Source organism: Desmodus rotundus, chromosome 3 (assembly GCF_022682495.2).
Source record: "Desmodus rotundus isolate HL8 chromosome 3, HLdesRot8A.1, whole genome shotgun sequence".
Lineage (NCBI taxonomy): Eukaryota > Metazoa > Chordata > Mammalia > Chiroptera > Phyllostomidae > Desmodus > Desmodus rotundus.
This window is the reverse complement of record NC_071389.1, coordinates 196,155,254-196,175,698: the sequence shown is the minus strand read 5'-3', so window position 1 is coordinate 196,175,698 and position 20,445 is coordinate 196,155,254. Positions and strand designations below refer to the sequence as shown.

General features: G+C 39.6%; 1 protein-coding gene and 2 pseudogenes across 7 annotated transcripts in view; 2 read left to right on the top strand and 1 right to left on the bottom strand.

The window, feature by feature from the left end:
- Nucleotides 1-20,445, bottom strand: part of TNRC6B (trinucleotide repeat containing adaptor 6B) — a 235,796-nt gene that overhangs the window by 60,757 nt on the left and 154,594 nt on the right. For all 7 annotated transcript variants that reach the window (XM_053919604.1, XM_053919603.1, XM_024579685.4 and 4 more), the window contains one exon: nt 2,047-2,134. In XM_053919604.1, the coding sequence (XP_053775579.1) occupies nt 2,047-2,134 (88 nt within the window). The remainder of the gene's footprint in view (nt 1-2,046; nt 2,135-20,445) is intronic.
- Nucleotides 11,719-13,817, top strand: LOC112322083 (prefoldin subunit 3 pseudogene; annotated as a pseudogene).
- LOC112322082 (WD repeat domain phosphoinositide-interacting protein 2 pseudogene) lies at nt 16,533-18,551 on the top strand (annotated as a pseudogene).

Genomic DNA, 20,445 nt, shown 5'->3' with positions numbered 1-20,445 from the left:
TGCATCATAGCACATTTTATGCCTCCTAGCTGAGGTGTCATCTCTACAATAAAGGTGAAAACCACTAAGACAATCACGTGGTAAGCTTTGTTCTCTCCTTAAAACTGCTAAATCACAACTTCATTCTGAAATTTCACAACGGTTTAGTATGATAAAACAATTCCAAAGACCATGTGTGGGTCTAGATCCTGTGTCAGCCAATCTAGAACGTTTCTGAACAAAATGACTGGATTTTTATTGTTCATAATAATTAACCAGTTGAAATTTTATTTACAGTGATTTTTCTCTTTACCAAAACTTCTTAACCAATTCTTGATGCAGATGCAAGCACACAGAGATCATCCGGCTGAGTAAACTATATTCTCTGCATAAATAATCCCAATTTACTCCTGAACAATAAACATAAACCATCCTTAATTTTAATCATTTTTCTATTAGTAGGGTCTACAATGAAAGTTTACAGATGTGTATTGTGTTAATCATTTCTAGATACTGACATTTGCAGTTTAAGAGAACACTACTGTCCACGTGAAGAACAAGAATGGACTGCACATATCCTAGTCAATTGCTTTATTTGGCATTTTCTTGCTCCCAGACTTTGCTCAAGTTCCCCAGTGTCCAGCCTATTAACCACCCACTCCCACAGACTGCAAAATCAAAAACTTTTGTACCAGCCTAGTAAATGAAATATGAATGCCCTAAAGGAAACAAAGCTGCCACTGAGGTTCACTCTCCCATCACTCCAGGTGGAGGGTCAGCATGTGCAGGGCACAGGGACAATGCCCATAACACCCTACGACCCTACGACTGGTAGCTGCTGCTTCGCAACCTCTGTGATGGGCGAGTGGCTGCGTAACCAAAAGAAGGTATGAAAAAAGGTATCTGGTCATTATCTGACAACTTTAGTCAAGCTCTTTACTGTCATTCTAGACACTTCTAACAAGTTCAGGTTAGGAGGAGCACATTAAAAATAGCCACCCAGGTAGCTTGAAGACGTGATGGTGGGCACACCACTATTAACAGAAACAGAAACAATAGAAAGTAGACAAAATCTTAAAGAGCACAGCTGTCTATTACAGCATCAAACAATAACGAATATATTCTCTTTAATTATGCCAAGCAGAAAAGATAAATTCATTTCACAGGTTTAATGTGGCAGGATTATAGGCAATCCAATGCAAAAAATATTTCCAGTATTGCTTTTAATGCTGGCACTCATAAATTACCTAATTTTAATTAATTCAGAAAACTGAACTATGGGAAACACTATATCCAACAATGCTGGGAAAACTCATGGAGTCCCTTTTACCTTCATGGGCTGTACATGATTGCCTTGAGTCTGTTCTAAATCTAGAGTTCCCCATGAACCTCTTCACAGTTTCCACCTCTGTAAACTTATCTTCAGTAACCTGGGACCACATCAGGGACCCTTAAACCTGTCTCTCGCAGTGAGGCTCTGCTTCCCAAGTGCTTAGACAGTGGTAACAAGAACTGGAGGGAAATTATTTTGCCTCCCAAAAAGGATTAAAGCAACCCTGCTGAGCCAATGTCCGCATGAGGCAACGTGTAAAGGAGTGGCAGGTGGGCTCAGAAATGAGCTCAGACAATGTCCAGGGCAGAGGGACATGCTCTGCAACAAAGGGAGCACGGCAAGGGGGTCAAGCCATCTCTGCTCCGACAGCCCATCAGACAAACACTTCAACCCAGTCTTGATAATTGACAGCTGTCTGCCCTTTTTCCTTTTAACATCTCTTTCACCCAGATCCTCAGCGAGGGATGTTTCTTTTTGAAATTATCAAAAGGCAGGCTCATATAAATGACAACTCTGGAGGTGGACCAACAGGTGAATAGCACAGCAAACTATGTCAACTCTGAAGTTATTCTATAAGCTTGCTTAAGAAAATGGAGACTAATTATGATACAAATAAGGAAATATGACAAGAGTTTAAGTGTTGGTAACTGTTTTGCCTTTCTTGATATTATTTACTGTTGTTTTCATAAAATCAGTAGCAGCATTATTTAATAGACTTATTTGATTAAACCCACCTTCTGAGTGGCTTCTTTTTTCTTTTTATCCTCTTTCTTCCTTTTCTTGTCTTCCATTAACTGTTCTTCCCTTTCTTGCTCCTTCTCTCTGTTAAAGTAATGTCACACCAGAAGGTTAAAGATCTGTATTTGTTGCAAATCAAAAGCTTGCAGATGGTGTACAAGGCAACATTTTATCTCAGTGACTGAGGAGAACACATTATTTTACTTAAACTAGGAGGTTGCAAAACTCACCACATTTAGTTATCCCCCAAAATTGGTTTCTCCTCCCTTTTGCAAAACATGACATTAAGTTTTGTTTTCAAAGAAATCCATTAAAGTGAGTTTTTTTCTAAGATTTTATTTATTTATTTTTAGAGAGAGGGGAAGGAAGGGAGAAAGACAGGGAGAGAAACATCAATGTGTGGTTGATTCTCAGCTCCCCCTACTGGGGACCTGGCCCGCAACCCAAGCATGTGCCCTGACTGGGAATCGAACCAGCGATCCTTTGGTTCACAGTCCAGCACTCAATCCTCTGAGTCACACCAGCCAGGGTCTAAAGTGAGTTAAAAAAAAAAAAAAAAAAATCCTCACCCAAGGATCTTGTGGGGATGGGGGATGGGGGAAGAGGCAGGGAGAGAGAAACACTGATTGGTTGCCTCCCATATGCACCCAGACTGGGGATTGAACTTTCAACCTAGGTATGTGCCAGGACCAGGAATCAAACCCACAACTTTCTGATGCACAGGACAACACTCCAACTAAATGAGCCACCTGGCCAGGGCTAAAATGAGTTTTTATGAGAACTTCCTAAAAGAACATACACACACACACAATTCATATTTCCACTCATCAAGGAACCTGATTTAAATATATGACAACATCCAGTTGGCTTCTGGCAATACTCTTCACAAATGACACAGAATATATTAATTCAACTATGGTACAAAGGTATTTATCATAATTTCGATGTTCCCCACAACATTTTCAGAGTGATTAGCATAATACTCTACATTCTATATCTTGTGTTTTTAAGGAAGGTACTGAGTGTCCTACATATAAGGTATTTTTTATTGGGTGAGTTCACTGTTGCATTTCCTGGCACACCTGAATCAGGACAGAATTACCTCCCTCAATTAAAATAAAAATGATAAATAACAATAGGACTTCTGGCCAAGATGGAGGCGTAGTGTAGGTAGATATACTTTGCCTCCTCATACAACCAAAAAGACAACAAATTTAAAAACAAAAAACAACCAGAAGTGCCAGAAAATTGAATTGTATGCTAGTCTGCCAACCAAGGAGTTAAAGAGGAAACATGCATCAGAATTGGGAGAAGGGGCGGAGATGGGCAGTCCAGCAGAGAGGACTTGTGATAAGGCGGCGGCTAAAGGACTAGGGTGGGAGAGGTGGCTGCTGGTGGTCCCACATTTGCATGTGGATAAACCAGGAGGAACAACTGGGGAGCAAGACAGACCACGCAACCCCGAGTTCCAGCTCGGGGAAAATAAAGCCTCAAATCTCTGACTGAAAACACTTGTTGGGGTTGAGGCAGCAGGAGAAACTCCCAGTCTCACAGGAGAGTTCATTGGAGAGACCCACAGGGTCCTAGAATGTACACAAACCCACCCACCTGGGAATCAGCACCACAAGGGCCCAATTTGATTGTGGGTAGCAGGGAAAGTAACTGAAAACTGGCAGTGAGTGGAGCAAATGGCATTGTTCCCTCTTGGACCCTTTCCCTACATACAGCATCACAACACAGCAACATGGGTTGCCCCACCCTGGTGAACACCTAAGGCTCCGCCCCTTACTACTAACTGGCCTGCCGAGACAAAAAAGATATGACCCAAATGAAAGAACAGATCAAAGCTCCAGAAAAAATACAACTAAGCAAGGAAGACATAGCCAACCTATTAGATGCACAGTTCAAAATACTGGTAATCAGGATGCTCACAGAAATGGTTTAGTATGGTCACAAAAGAGAAAAAGTGAAGGCTATGAAAAGTGAAATAATGGAAAATGTACAGGGAACCAATAGTGAAGGGAAAGAAACTGGGACTCAAATCAACGGTTTGGACCAGAAGGAAGAAATAAACACTCAACCAGAAGAGAATGAAGAAAGAAGAATTCAAAAAGGTGAGGAGAGGCTTAGGAACCTCCAGGACAGCTTTAAACGTCCCAACATCTCAATCATAGGGATGCCAGAAGGAGAAGAGGAATAGCAAGAAGGTTGAAAACAATGAAGGAGACCTTCCCCAGTCTGGCAAAGGAAATAGACTTCCAGGAAGTCTAGGAAGTTCAGAGAGTCCCAAAGAAGTTGGACCCAAGGAGGAACACACCAAGACACATCATAATTACATTACCCAAGATTAAACAGAAGGAGAGAATCTTAAAAGCAGCAAGAAAAAAAGACAGTTACCTACAAAAGAGTTCCCATAAGACTATGAGCTGATTTCTCAAAAGAAACCTTGCAGGCAAGAAGGGGCTGGAAAGAAGTATTCCAAGTCATGAAAGGCAAGGGCTTACATCCAAGATTACTCTCTGCAGCAAAGCTATCATTTAGAATGGAAGGGCAGATAAAGTGTTTCCCAGATAAGGTCAAGTTAAAGGGAGTTCATCATCACCAAGCCCTTATTATATGAAATGTTAAAGGGACTTATCTAAGAAATAGAAGAAGATCAAAACCTATGAACAGTAAAATGACAACAAACTCACAACTATCAACAACCAAACCTAAAAAAACAAAAACAAAAACGAACTAGGCAAACAGCTAGAACAGGAAGAGATTCACAGAAATAGAGATCACATGGAGGATCATCAGTGGGGAGATAGAGGGGGAAGAACGGGGCGGGGGAGGTACAGAGAATAAGAAGCATAAATGGTAGGTACAAAGGAGACAGGGGTAGGTTAAGAATAGTATGGGAAATGGAGAAACCAAAGAAGTTATATATATGACCCATGGACATGAACTAAGGGAATGCTGGTGGGTCGGGGGTGGGGTGCAGGGCGGAGAGGAATAAAGGGGAAAAAAATGGGACAACTGTAATGGCATAATCAATAAAAAATATTTTAAAAAATAAAATAATAAAATAAAAAAATAAAAATGATACACAATAATAAACATTTTAGTTGAAGAAATGTGCTAAATCTTAAGAAACTAAGATAACGTAATTTATACCTCACATTTGAAAAGTAAATTTACAATTTAATATTCATTCTAACATATTACAGAATATAATTTAATATATATTCTAATATAATATATATAGAAAGCTGCTAACTTTCACTCTGTGTATCAACTGGGGTAAATGTATAAGTAACCACTGGCATAACTTCAAAGCTCAAGGCAGGAGACCCCGGATGCCATGCTAATTGAATTTTAGAACTTGGAGGACAGCTGGAGATCTAGTTCCCAGGTCCCCAACTTCCAAATAGATACAGCCTGCAGTACTTGTGATTTTAGGGGATCAACATATCAAATCCATGGCTTCATAGATATTACCTAGAAAAACGCTAAAAGTCAGACAAAATAAAGACAAATGTTAAGGTACAGGTTTGCAGAAATGGCAAAACTCACAAAGATTGTCCCTGAAGGACTCATTAGGGAGTGGAAATCACTTCACCTATACAGCAGGAACTAAAGATCAACACTGAGGTGAGCTCTCACGAACAAGTAATTTTTTAATGCTGTACTTATGGAAAACAAGAACTAAACAACAACAACAAAAACCCCAAGAATTTACCTACATGTGAAGTTTTTAGAGGCTCTGTCCATATTCACATTTTCTTGCATACTCTCTGGACATAAATATACAAAAGCCTAATGTGCATAATTCACACTCTAAAGGTAACTTCCGTAAAAACTTTAAAAATACAATCATGAAAGAGACTTTAATGAAATTTCCTTAGGTTAGAACTGGATTTCTTTTGAGTCAGATTATGTGTACATCAGTCTCAGCATGGAGCTCTTGGTGAAAATCCACTTGCATCCAAGCATTAAGAAAATTGGCAAGATGGATGATGATCATCTAAGGTAGGTTGACCACAGATCCTGTTACATTTGGCACCTAGAGCCTTTTCCTTCCTCTAGATGCATGTGGAAGAAAAAGACGGGGTTTTTCATAACCCAGTTACTATAACTTGGTTTTTATATTTTAAAGTACAACTGACTATGGGAAAAGAGCAAACACAGCATGCATATCTCCTATTTAAACATTTAATGTTTTACAAAGCATTATGTTGCATTTTTCTACATCCATTCTAAAATTAAAAGTTTATTTTAAAAATGCAATGAAAAACAGCAGTAACTCTTTAATGAGACACATTCTTAAAAAAACAACTAACCTTTTCAAATATTTTCCCCCATAAACAGGTAATTCGGAGAAAGGGACTGAAATTCATGTTCACTACAAGCAGATTTACTTCCAAAACAAATATTTTTCAAAGCTTTCCAGGAGACAGGCTGTGCTTTCACCCTGGTCTTTTACTGTGTATGTTGGTAGAATCGAGTCTTCTCTTTAAATGTCATGTCCTTCGGAAGAATTTATTTTCCCAAACCAAACCTGACTTAAAAACCTGCATTCACTTAATAATGGATCACATAATGCAGATTCGTCTTTCTCCTAATTCAGCTGTGCTCTATCTTTGCTGCACAACAGTACTGTTTGGGGAGCTTTAAATAGTCCAACACTGAGTCAAGCCCAAGCATGGTGAAGAGGGCGCCCATGTAGGGAAGGCACCCAGGTGGTGGTGATGCAAGACTGGTTACAGACAGGGGGATGGATCAGTAAATAAATACATACACTAAGGACAGTGAGTCAGGTTTATCACTATCACAAAAAGGAGTTACCAAAATGAAAAGAGAGAATGCACCCTGTGTAGTTGGATCTATTGGCATGAACTCATGGTTTTTAATATACTATAAGCTACTTGCCTGTTAGTTACTTAGTAGTCACCTCAATAATCAGAGGAACTGTTCTTGTATCATAATGCTTGTGTTCAAGTAACCCTTATTTTACTTAGTAATGGCCCCAAAGTACCAGAGTAATGATGCTGTCAATTTGAATATGCCAAAGAGAAGCCCTGAAGTGCTTTGGTTAAGTGAAAAGGTGTGCATAGGAAAAACAGTGTATATAGGTTTTGGCACTATCGGTGGTTTCAGGAATCCACTGGGGGTCCTGGAACATACCTCTTGTGCATAGGGAGACTACCCCACCCCCCCGCCGCCACGCGCACGCATACACGCTTTATTACAGAGCGGGCTTGAGGAACAAACAACAGTAAATGCCAATGAATGGTATACCTAGCACACAGATTGTGGATTCTAAATACCATCCTTCACTAAAAAATCCAGAGTTCTTTGGAAAAAGAGCTAATCTGGGGGCTCGGGCAAGGAAAGTACAAAATGAGCCTGGAATACTTGTTTGCCAAGAAGCAAGGAAATGTTCAACAAATGATGGGACATGTCAAATGGTCTTAGAGGCCAGTCTGAAGGGGCTCGTGTACATTAAATCTGGGACATATGTTCAAAAGAAAAGCCTCACAACAACTAATTAAATCATTGAACAAACACGCTGAGTTACTACTACTTGTCAGGCACTGACCTATGCATTGGGGATGTAACAGTGGGTGAGAGAGACTGTCCCTGCCCTCAGGGAGTTGACATTCTAAATGGGAGGAAGACAGACAAAACAAACAGGCAGTTCCAGGAAATCATTACAAATGCCATAAGGAAAACAAAGCTGAGAAAGGGAATACAGAGTGATCAAAAGGGAAGGAACAAGGGAAGAGGGTGGGCTACTTTATATAAAATGTCCCCTGAAGGCCTCTCTGAGGTGTTTATATCTGAGTAGAGCCCTAAATGAAGAAAGCTTTCTGGGAAATGAGTGGCTATGCAGGCGGGGGAAATAGTAAGTACAAGGCTCCTGGATGGAAAGCGCGTGGTGTGAATTTTTTTCTGGAGGGGGAAGGTGGTACTCTCCCATCTTTCCCTCACCTCCCTTCATGGTAAACACCCTCACACACCTTTCACTATTACTTTGTAATGGTGCTCACTCCTACCAAAAGAACTGTGCATCGTTATTTCTTAAAAGCCTGCCTTCTCCTTCCCTCCCTTCATCATTCCAGTGCCTAGTTGGTGCCAAGCACTGTGCTGGCGGCCAAGAACTCAGCAACAGAAAACATGCAGTAGTTTTCTTTAAGGCCTTCCTGGAGTCCTTAGTTTAACTTTTTAAATGGCTGTATCTTGCCTTACAACAGCTTCGGGGCAGGAACCTCTGTTCTTACTCTGAAGACAGCTTGCAGTGTCTTTGGTGCTTTGAATGCACCAGAACTTTGGCTATGAGAATTCATGGCATGTGATAACCCAGAAAAGAGATCAACTTCCTTCCACAAACTAGAACCATGAACAACAGTTCTTGAATTCAGCTGTCAAAGCCCATCATGCCTCAAACATCAGTCAAGGGAGGGCTGACAATTTCTTAATTGAAAGTGCTAATCACCGAGAACCTAGATGGCGGCGTAGGTAGACCCATTGCGCCTCCTTGCACAACCAGAACTGACAGAAAATCGAACGGCAAGGAAGTCCGACACCAAGTAGATAAAAAAGAAACACATCCAGACCTGTAGGAGGGGCGGAGACGGGCACCGGGGCGGAGAGGACTCGCGTGGCCGTGGAGGACTGAGACTGGCGGAGTATGGGACGAAGGGGGCAGGCAGTCTGACCACTAGCAGACCCTTCGGCCCCACATTCTCGCACAGATAAACCAGGACAAACGGCGGGGAGCGGACCGTGTAACCCAGGGCTCCAGCGCTGGGGGAAATAAAGCCTCAAACCTCTGACTGAAAACGCCCGTAGGGGTGGGGGCAGCAGCAGGAGAGACTCCCAGCCTCACAGGAGAGGTCGTTGGAGAGACCCACAGGGGCCTAGAGTGTGCACAGGCCCACCCACTCGGGAACCAGCACCAGAGGGGCCCAGTTTGATTGTGGGTAGCGGAGTGAAAGGTTGGAGTCCGGTGGAGAGTGGAGTGGGCGCCATTGCTCCCTCTCAGCTCCTCCCCCACGTACAGTGTCACAGCACAGCGACCAGCATTACCCCCCCCCAACAGCTAAGGCTCCGCCCCTTAAAGTAACAGATGCGCCAAGACCAAAAAAAAAAAAAAAAAAAAGGCCCAAATGACAGAACACTTCAAAGGTCCAGAAAAAATACAACTAAGCGAGGAAGAGATAGCCAACCTATCGGATGCACAGTTCAAAACACTGGTTATCAAGATGCTCACAGAATTGGTTGAATCTGTTCGAAAATCAGATGAAAAAATGAAGCCTAAGCTAAGAGAAACAAAGGAAAATGTACAGGGAACCAATAGTGATGACAAAGAAACTGGGACTCAAATCAATGGTGTGGACCTGAAGGAAGAAAGAAACATCCAACCAGAAAAGAATGAAGAAACAAGAATTCGGAAAAATGAGGAGAGGCTTAGGAACCTCCAGGACATCTTGAAATGTTCCAACATCCGAATTATAGGGGTGCCAGAAGAAGAGGAAGAACAACAAATTGAAAACTTATTTGAACAAATAATGAAGGAGAACTTCCCTCATCTGGCAAAGGAAACAGACTTCCAGGAAGTCCAGGAAGCTCAGAGTCCCAAAGAAGCTGGACCCAAGGAGGACCACACCAAGGCACATCATAATTACATTACCCAAGATCAAACAGAAGGAGAGAATCTTAGAAGCAGCAAGACAAAAGGCGATAGTTACCTACAAAGGGGTTCCCATAAGAATGTCAGCTGATTTCTCAAAAGAGACCTTACAGGCAAGAAGGGACTGGCAAGAAGTATTCCAAGTCATGAAAGGCAAAGGCCTACATTCAAGATTACTCTATGCAGCAAAGCTATCATTTAGAATGAAAGGGCAGATAAAGTGCTTCTCAGATAAGGTCAAGTTAAAGGAGTTCATCATCACCAAGCCCTTATTATATGAAATGTTAAAGGGACTTATCTAAGAAAAAGAAGATAAAAAATATGAACAGTAAAAATGACAGCAAACTCACAGTTATTAACAACCACACCTAAAACCAAAACAAAAGAAAACTAAGCAAACAACTAGAACAGAAGCAGAATCACAGAAATGGAGATCACATGGAGGGTTATCAATAGGGGATTGGGAGGGGGAGAGAGGGGGGAAAGGTACAGAGAATAAATAGCATAAATGATAGGAGGTAAATAGACAGGGGGAGGGTAAGAATAGTGTAGGAAATGTAGAAGCCAAAGAACTTATAAGTATGACCCATGGACACGAACTATAGGGGGGGAATGTGGAAGGGAGGGGGTGGGCAGGATGGAGTTGAGTGAAGGGGCGGAAATGGGACAACTGTAATTGCATAATCAATAAATATGTCAAAAAAAAAAAAAAGAAAGTGCTAATCACCAATATGCTGACTGGAGTGAAAAGACTGTAAGAGTCTCAATTCAGCTAAACACACAGGACTCATCTTGACAGGAAAACACCTTGAGATATAAAGAGAATTTTCCTTTTTTTTAAGGTGTGGATTACTGGCTATCAGCACCAAAACCTATCCCTGTGCTCTGTGGTCATTAAATGTGGTGGCGCCTCTAGTCCCAGTTTATAACCAACTCCACACAATTGAGGGAGACAGACCTGAACAGACACAACCGATCCACCCAACATGTGAAACATGCCAGATGTAAACCAACACTCTAGAAGAACTGTCATTGATACATCAACAACTTAGATGTATCTTCAGAAAATTATGGTAAGTGAAAAAGCTAATCTCAAAGACTACATACTGTATAATTCCATTTATATGACATTCTGAAATGACAAGTAGGATTGCCAGGGGGTAAGATGGAGACAGGTGTGGTTACAAAAAGGGTCAACGCTATTGATCTCTGAGGCAAAGGAACTATTCTGTATCTTAATAGTAGTGGCAGGTACATGAACCTGCATGTGATAAAACTACAGAACTAAACACACATACACACGTAAGTACAAGTAAAACTGAGGAAGTGTTCTTTACACAGGGCAGTGAGTTGTATCAACTTATCTGGGTTACTGTATTATACTTTAGTCCTTAAAGAAGAAACCATTGGCGGAAACTGGATAAAGGGCACATGGAATCTCTGTGTTATTTCTTACAAGTACACATGAATCTGTAATTATCTCATTAAGAATTTTAATTTTTACAAAAGCCCCCAACATTGAGTCTTTTAGTCATCTGTTTAAAATTTTTTTCAAGGACTTCCTTTAAACATTTTTGAAATAGCTGTTTGTGAAAGTCATGTAAGAGTCCAAAAGAATTTTAGAAATCATTTAGGTCCTGATATTCACAGAAATGCATCTCCAAAAATATTGTAGAATCTCCACTTCACCTAGTATGTTCAAATCATTATAGTTTTATCAATCAAGTTTCCTTAAGTACAGTATATGATAAATATGATACCACAGGGGTATTTAGAATGCTCTATTACCATATAGTTCACAGTGTAATTCTTCAGTTGAGAATTTCAGTGATATAACAGTAATAGGAGTTATTATTTGACTTTTTGCAGGAAACATGCACCAGCTCAGTCAGCTCCAATACCAAGCCCCTTCTGGTCTATTTCCTGACTCCCTTACAACTAGAAACTGAGTTGCGCTTCATGCTCTACCAACAAGTTGTGCTCGTGTGTGACTTTAACAGGGAACTGACGGGGTACAGACCATCCATACTCTCAGGGAGCATGACAGAGATGATGTGGTACTAGAGCTGAAACCTGTTAACAGTGGTTTCCTGAAAGTACAGGAAGAGGAAAAGGCTCCGAGGGGTGCCCAGTTTCATGGTGTGGTTCCAAGGATCTAGGAGATAGCACTACCACTTAAGAGACCCCTGGGACAAGTGATAGTGAATTCTACTGTGTGCATACTAAGAACCCTGTCCAACACAGATTTATATAAGGTTTCCAAAGCACATCTTATGTATGTGCCTTTTATAGACATTTATTTCCTTAAAAGACAATCAGTAATTTGGCAATTTATAAAACAGTAAGAAAATAACTAGACACAAAACCATTAACAATCATAATCAATTAAGTATTCATGATAGCACACACATATTTAGGGTGGGGAAAATTAACAAAAGGAATATAAATGAAAAAAGTTAAGTAATGTGCTTAAAGTATCCATTTAGAGTGTTTTTAATTAAAAATGTATTAAGAAAAAGATAGCACGTTGAAATATATCCATTCAGGCAGAGGAAATTACATAGTAGGGACCTCCAAATAAATGTATTGGACTTGTTCTTAACAGTTTTTCATTTGCTCGATCTGAATGAGGGTATTTAATGGATGCTAATGTAATTTGCACATGATATTAAATAGACAAGACCAAACAGCACTGAAGCATAAAAATCATTCTAACACTGTGTGGCTCACAGGAAGAAAATTTAACACAGCTCCTTCTATATATGGGTTGTCCTATATGAAATTGTGTGAAGCAATGCCTTTCAAACTTTAATGGGAATCTTGTTAAAATGCAGATTCTTACTTAGTTGGTGTGGGTGGGGACCTACAACTCTCCATTTCTAACAAGCCACTGATGATCCCTGGACCTTACCTTGAATTGCACAGGTATAATGCATTTGGTTGTTTCTTTCCAAGCAGATATGGAATTATCATTTATCCAAAGACAAATAACCTCATTAAAATCAAGCTTGTGCCTTGTTATTCCCATCTGTGTTTTAGTGACAAATTACAATGCAATCTTTATGAAGATATGTATATTGAAAGGCAATTAAACAACTAAGGTAGTAAAAATATGCATGAAATTCCACTGAAATGATAACACTAAGAATAGTTGGGACAAGCTATTCCTCAAGATGGCGGCCACTAAAATGGTTGTGGCTTAGGAGAAGTGACTGTAGGGAATGGGCAGTGGCTCCACTTATGCAGACTCCTTCCTGAAGTAGCCTGGGAATAAGACTGCAGGTACAGTACTAAAGAAAGTAGATGAACAGTACCAAAAGTGTAAGTTTATGGAACTCAGACTTGCTCAAAAGAAAAAAGGCTGAAAGGTCAGATTCCTGAAACTAGCAGATGTCAGAAATTCTAAAACACATGCAGAAGAAAGAGAGTCCACCAATTCACTGGAGACCAGATTCTTACTAGCAGATAACCTGTACTGCAAAGCTTCAGTTCCTCCTACTGATAAAGTCTGTCTGTAATTGGAGGCTAATGTATTGCTTGAATATGATATTGATGAAGCTTACACATTGTTGGAAAAGAATTTATTAACTGCTACAAAGAATCTTGATTCTCTTGAGAAAGACCTTGATTTTCTTCGAGATCAACTTACTACCAAAGAAGTCATATGGCCAGGGCTTATAATTAGGATGTAAAAAGAAGAAACAAAGATGATTCTATCAAGAACAAAGGCATAATGCTGGCAATAAAAATAAAGTGGTTCAGTTTTCCAAACATGTTCATTTAAATACTCCAAAGTTTATCTTTAAAGGTTGATATAACTCTGAATGGTTTTTAACAGTATGAATTATAATTAAAACTTAAAAAAAATTTTAAACTTAAATTTTGTTTTATCCCTTTTTAAAGTTTTAATTTTACTTATTTATAAAAACCAAGTTAGTTTCAAATATTTTATGAAATTAGCAGTATTTTAATTTTTTTTGCATTTCCAAATATAATTTTATTTGGAAATTATCTTATTTATTTATAAAACCATTTTGTTTATAAAAACATTTTATTTATAAAAACAAAATTAGTTCCAAATATTTTATGAAATTAGCAATATTTTTATTTTTTCCACATTTTCAAAAAAGTAAATATAACTTTCATCATCATCATCACTTCTTTTTTTGGTTTGTTGTAAGAAAAGTCTTAGTTGGCTGAAAACTGATGTATGCTATAGAGGCTGAATTCTGGACACTTTAACAGTTTACCTTCTCTTTATTAGCTGGTATTAGTCTCACTTGATGTGGTTAAACTAGTTTAAAGGTAGGAAAAAGTCAGTTTGAAAATTTGCCAACTTGCTTTTCTTTACTACATGTGGGGCTTTATGATCCTCTGTTACTACTTGTCTTATGTCTCATGGAGTTTCATGAATTACTGCTTAGCCAATACTATTTATTATAATATTCTGTACTTTTCAGGAAATTGTCATTTGCCTTCCTAAATGTTAAGAGGGCTACTGAGACAACACTTTTTCTTATCTCCTGCAAGTGTACATTGTTTTTGCAATGCCAACATAAGGAAGATTTTAGACAAAATGAGATAACAAAATTACCCACTCAAAACTCTTGGCTGAGGTGATTATGTATTTCTTAGTAGTTCTCCAAAGCAGCTGAATAGGAATATTAAGATAAGTAAAAATCAGCAACAGTTGAAAAGACTCGTGAGGTTATTGTTTTTATTCATGATAAAACCTTATAGGAATAATAGAAAATCCCCATGGAAAGCCATTGGTACAGCGGCTAGTAGTGAGTGACAGAGACTGGTTAAAACACAAATGTATAATTCTATCTCCATATAGTAAAAAGTATACTTGTACAATGTTTTGTACTTATATTTTACGATATTAAAACAGTGAAGTTAAAACTGAGGAAAAAATAATTAGGACCAAGCCTGTGCATGCTAAAGAAAAAAAAAAAAAGATCTGGACGGCAGCAAATGTAAAGCATCAATAGTTGAAGGGTGCCATCAACTGCATGCAGATGCAGATGTCAGAGATGTCAAGCATGTAAAAGAAAAGAGTTGGTTGCAGACTCAATGAAATAGGGCAATAAGACTTTTGCACACACAGACTCTGACTCTTTCCCACTTTCCATATTTTGAGGCACGTGCAAGGAATAAGCTTATTTGGAATTACTCAAGCCAAATAAAGTAAGATAATATATTTTAAATAACTTGTTTTCACTTTCAGAAATTCCATGTGGCGAAAGTTGTAACCAATAATTTGGGGGACTGCTCCCTAAAAAGAATTTCAGGGTTACAATGGTGCCTGAGGAATATCTAATTTGAAACCATAATTCTTGTGCATTCTATACAATTGTAGGGCAGCTGTGTAAGAAGCTCTTTATATTGCCTTGGAAACTATCTCCTTACAGCTTCCACCCCCTGGTCCCAAGCTTTCCTTTTCAGACCACAAAGAACAAGTCTTCTAAATATTTGTAGTCATACATTGTGCATCCCCGAGGCACTCTTAATTCCCAAAAATTCCACATGTGACCTAGTTTTCTACCCCCTCACCAGTGGGGTCATAATCCCCTAAACAAGTTCCAGTTTGTCTGCACTCATCTAATTATTGGACAAAGCAGTGCCACACTGAGTGGGCCTGCCCCTTCCTTGTCCCAGATAATATACCACTGCAGACATGGTCAAAGAGCAAATCTGCGTTTTTGGAAGTCACATCTTATTAAGTTACAACAATCCAACCTTAGTATTTTTCACAGTACTGCTAAGTTAGTTCTCCACAGCCAAGTGCACGATGTTACATATATCCTTATTAATGTTCTCTGTGATCACCACCTCCTACAGTCTTACCTGCATTGCAGGGAAAGGCTTGAAACTACATTTTCCAGAATCCCATTTTCCATCTGTTCTAAGTTAGAGGTTGCCAGTGAGAGGGCCCTACTTGATATTTGGGAAGCAGAAAGAAGTCAATACCCTTTGAAAACAGTTGCAAGCAAATAACATAGGCATCAGTAGGGAGGACTTCCCACTTTTACAGTAGCTTCCCAGATGAGTTCAAGCCATACTGCTGCTATAGGCAGCTGAGATCACTGCTCTTCTGGGCAACTGGCACTCTAATTCATCAACTATAACAGTGACGTCCTTGAATTCCCCCCCTAGATTTTGTAATGGTTGTGTGAGCCCGTAATCCCCTACATTAAAGTCTTTCCTTGTTGAGAAATCCAACAGGTCCTACAAAAAAACCTACCAGAATTAGTATGTGACTTTATCAAGGTGGTAGGATACAAGATCACATATAAAACCAATTCTATGTACTAGCAACAATCAGAAATGGAAATTTTAAAAAATTTTATTTATAGTAGCATCAAAATTATGAAATAACTTAGGGATACATCTGACAAAAAAATGTGCAATCCTCACACATAAAAAACTCTAAAATGTCCTGAGAGAAAAATTAAAAAACTTAAATAAGTTTAGAGATATACCTTTATTTATAGATTGGAAGACTCAATATTGTTAAAATGTCAATTCTCCCAAAACTGATGTATAGATTCAAAACAATCTATAGCAAAATCCCAATAGGACTTTTTCAGTAGAACTCGACAAGCTCCTTTTAAAATTCAAAAGGATCCAGGCTCTGGAGCATAAACAAGAGCAGGGACAGGATGGGGTGGCAACTTATTCTCCGGTCAGCAAGCTGTGGAGACCCAGGTGTCAAGTGGGGCCCAGTGCCGACCCTGAGCACACACAATCCCTGTTCTGTGCATAAAGCCCTTGCCTGGCCCACCTGCCCGCCGTACACCCACCATGAACCTGGCCAGATAGAGTGGAAAGGTTGGCAACAGTCAGCCACTCTTCGCTAACTTCAACCAGGTCGTCACACCAGTGGAAAAGGCACAGAGAACAACTTGTCTCCGTCATCTTGCTCATTCCTGGTCCCTAGCTGTTGGTAGTAAGCCCAATCACAAATTTTCCGCCCTTTCTTCTGTGGATAAGTTGGAACACATCTATGAATGCACTGACACTGACTGAAGACATGGGCATCGTAGAAAGATTGTTCTCAAGCAGCCTGGTGGCCATTGTAAGCCTCAAAGCTCCTAGGAAGCTAAAAGTTTGCCACTTTAAGGCGGCAATGGAGATCTGTAATTACAGCCACTCCAACACGATATTGGCTGTGAAGGTGAACAGGCAGAGGCTCATAGTGTGCCTGGGAGAGTCTCTGTATACATACAACATCAGGGAGAACCCCCACCCCCCACCCCAAGCCCAGCAGTCCTGTGTGTACTGCCTATCAACAATGACAAATGCTACCTGGCATACCCTGGCAGTGCCACCATCCAAGAAGTACAGGTCTTTGACACTATTAACTTGAGAGCTGCCAACATGATCCTGGCTCACGACAGTCCTTTAGCCGCACTGGCTTTGGTGATTAGGGTATTTTCCATTCCAGAAGGATAGAAACTGAGTTCCAGAGAGGAGCTAAGAGGTATGTGAGCATCTGCTCCCTGGCCTTCAGCATGGACGGCATGTTCCTCTCTGCCTCCAGCAACACTAAGATTGTGCACATTTTCAAACTCAAGACTGTGAAGGAAAAACCTCACGAGCCCACCACCTGGATCAGGTACTTAGGAAAAGTGCTCATGGCTTCCACCAGATACTTGCCCTCCCAAATAACAGAAATGTTCAACCAGGGCAGAGCCTTTGCCATAGTTTGCCTGCCTTTCTGTGCCCACAAAAACATTGGCACTCTAGCCACAATTCAAAAGGATCCCTGACTGCTAGTGGGAGCTGCCGACAGGTAAGTACCTGGACCCCCAGGAAGGGAGTGAGTGCACCTTAATGAAGCAACACAAGTTGGATGGCAGTGTGGAGACAACCAATGAAATCTTAAGACTCCGCCTCTCACGACTGCCCCTTAGTAACTCAGACCTACAGCATGGCTATAGCCAAAGGTACTCATGCACCTGCATCTCTGACAAGACTTGCCTATGCAGATGAGCTGTGTGCTTATCTAGAGGAAGAAGCCAGAGACCTGTGGCTGGAGGAAGGTGAGCACCTGCTCATGATTCTCCAGAGTGACTGAACCTGACTGTGAACTCTGACCCCAAAGCAGAGAACACTGGCTGACAGAGAGGACTTTGTGTTATGCTACTATGAACTTTGACCTGAGTTGGGGGAAGAGGATGGTAGACACTTAAAAAGAAAAGAAAAATTATAGCTGTAGTCTCGTTCCTTACTGTTGAGAAATACATGGTTTTCACTTCAGTGGCTTAAAAACACATACATACATACATACATACATACATACATAAAATTTGTAAGGATCCAGAATAGCCAACAACTTTTTAAAAAGAACAAAATTGTGGACTTACACAACCTGACACCCAGACTTATTACAGATACAGTAATTAAGACAGTGTGTTATTGGCACCAAGGTAGACAAAAAGTTCGATGGGATAAATACATTCCAGAAAGAGACCAACACAGGATAGATAACTGATTTTCCAAAAAGATGCAAAAAGTGCTGCCTGGTGTGGCTCAGTGGATTGAGTGCCGGCCTGTGAACTGAGAGGTCGCCAGTTCAATTCCCAGTCAGGGCACACGCCTGGCCTGCCTGCCAGGTCCTCCAGTTGGGGACGTGCAAGAGGCAACTGATGAGAATGTTTCTCTGGCACGTCCTTGTTTCTCTCTCTTTCCCCTCTTAAAAAAGAAAAAATATATATATATATCACAAATTTTTAAAATATATATATTTTAAAGGTGCAAAGGCAATTCAGTGGAGAAAGGATAGTCTTTTCAACAAGTGTTGGAACACTTGGATAGCCATATGTAACAACAAAACCAAAAAACCTCAATCAGTACCTTGTACTATATATATATATATATATATATATATATATATATATATAAAATTAACTCAAAATGGATCACAGACCTAAATATAAAACCTAAAAGTAGACAAAAATGGGAAAGATAACATGTTTTCTTCTAGGAGAAAATTCTTGTGACCTTGAGTTAGGCAAATTATTTCTTAGATACAATACCAAAAAAGTGCAATCCATGAAAGAAAACAACTGACAAATTTGACTCATCAAAATTAAGGATGTCTCTTCAAAAGATATTGTCACAAGAATGAAAAGAGCTGTAGACTGGGAGAAAATATTTGCAAATCACTTATATGATAAAGAATTTGTGTCCACAATTGTTAACTGAATAAAAATAAAATTAAAAAAATTAAAAAAAAAGAATTTGTGTCCAGATATATTGTATAAAGAACACTAAGAACTCAATCCAGTTTCTTAAAGTTAAACATACACCTGCCATATGATCCATCCATTCCAAGCCTAAATATTTTACCCTAGAGAAAAGACAGAATATGTACAATACAAAGACTTCTAAATGAATATTCATAGTGGCTTATTTATAATAGCTGAAAACTGCAAACTACTCAAATGTGCACCTGTAGGTGAACGGCTAAACAAATTGAGGTACAGCATACAATGAAATACTGCTCATCAATCAGAGAATGAACTACTGATATACGCAACAAGGATTAGGTTCAAAATAATTACGCTGAGTGAAAGAAGCCATACAAAACACTCTATGTTCCATTTACATAACATTCTAGAAAAAACCCAAAATAATCTATAGAGACATACAGCAGGTCAGTGGTTACCTGGGGGTTGGGGAAGGTGGGAAGGAGAGCTGACCAAAGGGTACAAAGAGACTTTAGGGGACAAGGGTAGTCATTATCTTTTGTATACACAGTTCAAAATTCAGTGTCTACTGAACACTTCAGATATATACAGTTTATTATACCTTAATAAGGGGCTAAAATAAAAACAAAAAAAAGGAAAAGAGGAAAAAAATCTTTCCTACATGGAATACCTAGAATGACCTCTGTTTTCCTGACAGAGCCCTGACTGATACACCAGTACAAGTGAGATCTCTTTATCAGTTGAAATTTCACCCAGGGTGTGCACACTGTTTCCTAAGATGGTAAATCTTTAAATCGGAGCTTCTGCATGGATAATGTTCCTACAGTGTACAGTTTCATTTTAAAAAGCCTCCTGTAAAAGAAAGCTTACTAAGTCAAATGTCTCAATTTTTAGACTTTTACCTTTCCATTTCATTGCTCTTATACTCTGGGGATCCCCATAAACTACGAGCATCTTCACTGGATTTTCTCATTAAGTTTCATTCAATTGGGAACACCTATGTGACGTGTTTGTGCTGTAGCTGTGAATCGAATCTATTTTTGCAATCACTCTTGTGGTTTTGCTTGCCTTACACTAAGCTCCAGCAATCACAAAGGACTCCCTTAGGTCTTACTGTGCTAAAAGCTGGTGACTAAATCTTTGTTAAAACCATTTCCAATCTTATTACTGAAAGTGCGCTCCCATACACTCCAATCAGTATGCCAGGCTCCTAAAGACAGCCTGAAGTTAGGAGTAGTTTTATAAATATCCAAACAGGCCAAGGAACAGCATCATCATGAGGGCTATACCACATACTCTAATATTAATATCCTAGAACCACTAAAAACTATGTTTAAACCTTATGGGCCAGGCAGACCCGCAAAAGCCAGAGAAGCACTCGTCCTTAAGCATACAACAGCACAGAAAGTGACAAGAAATTAGGTATAGGGGTCTAAACCAGAGCTTTGGAAATCACTACAGAATAGTGATAAAATATGGTTCTACAGCAGAAAAGAAAATGT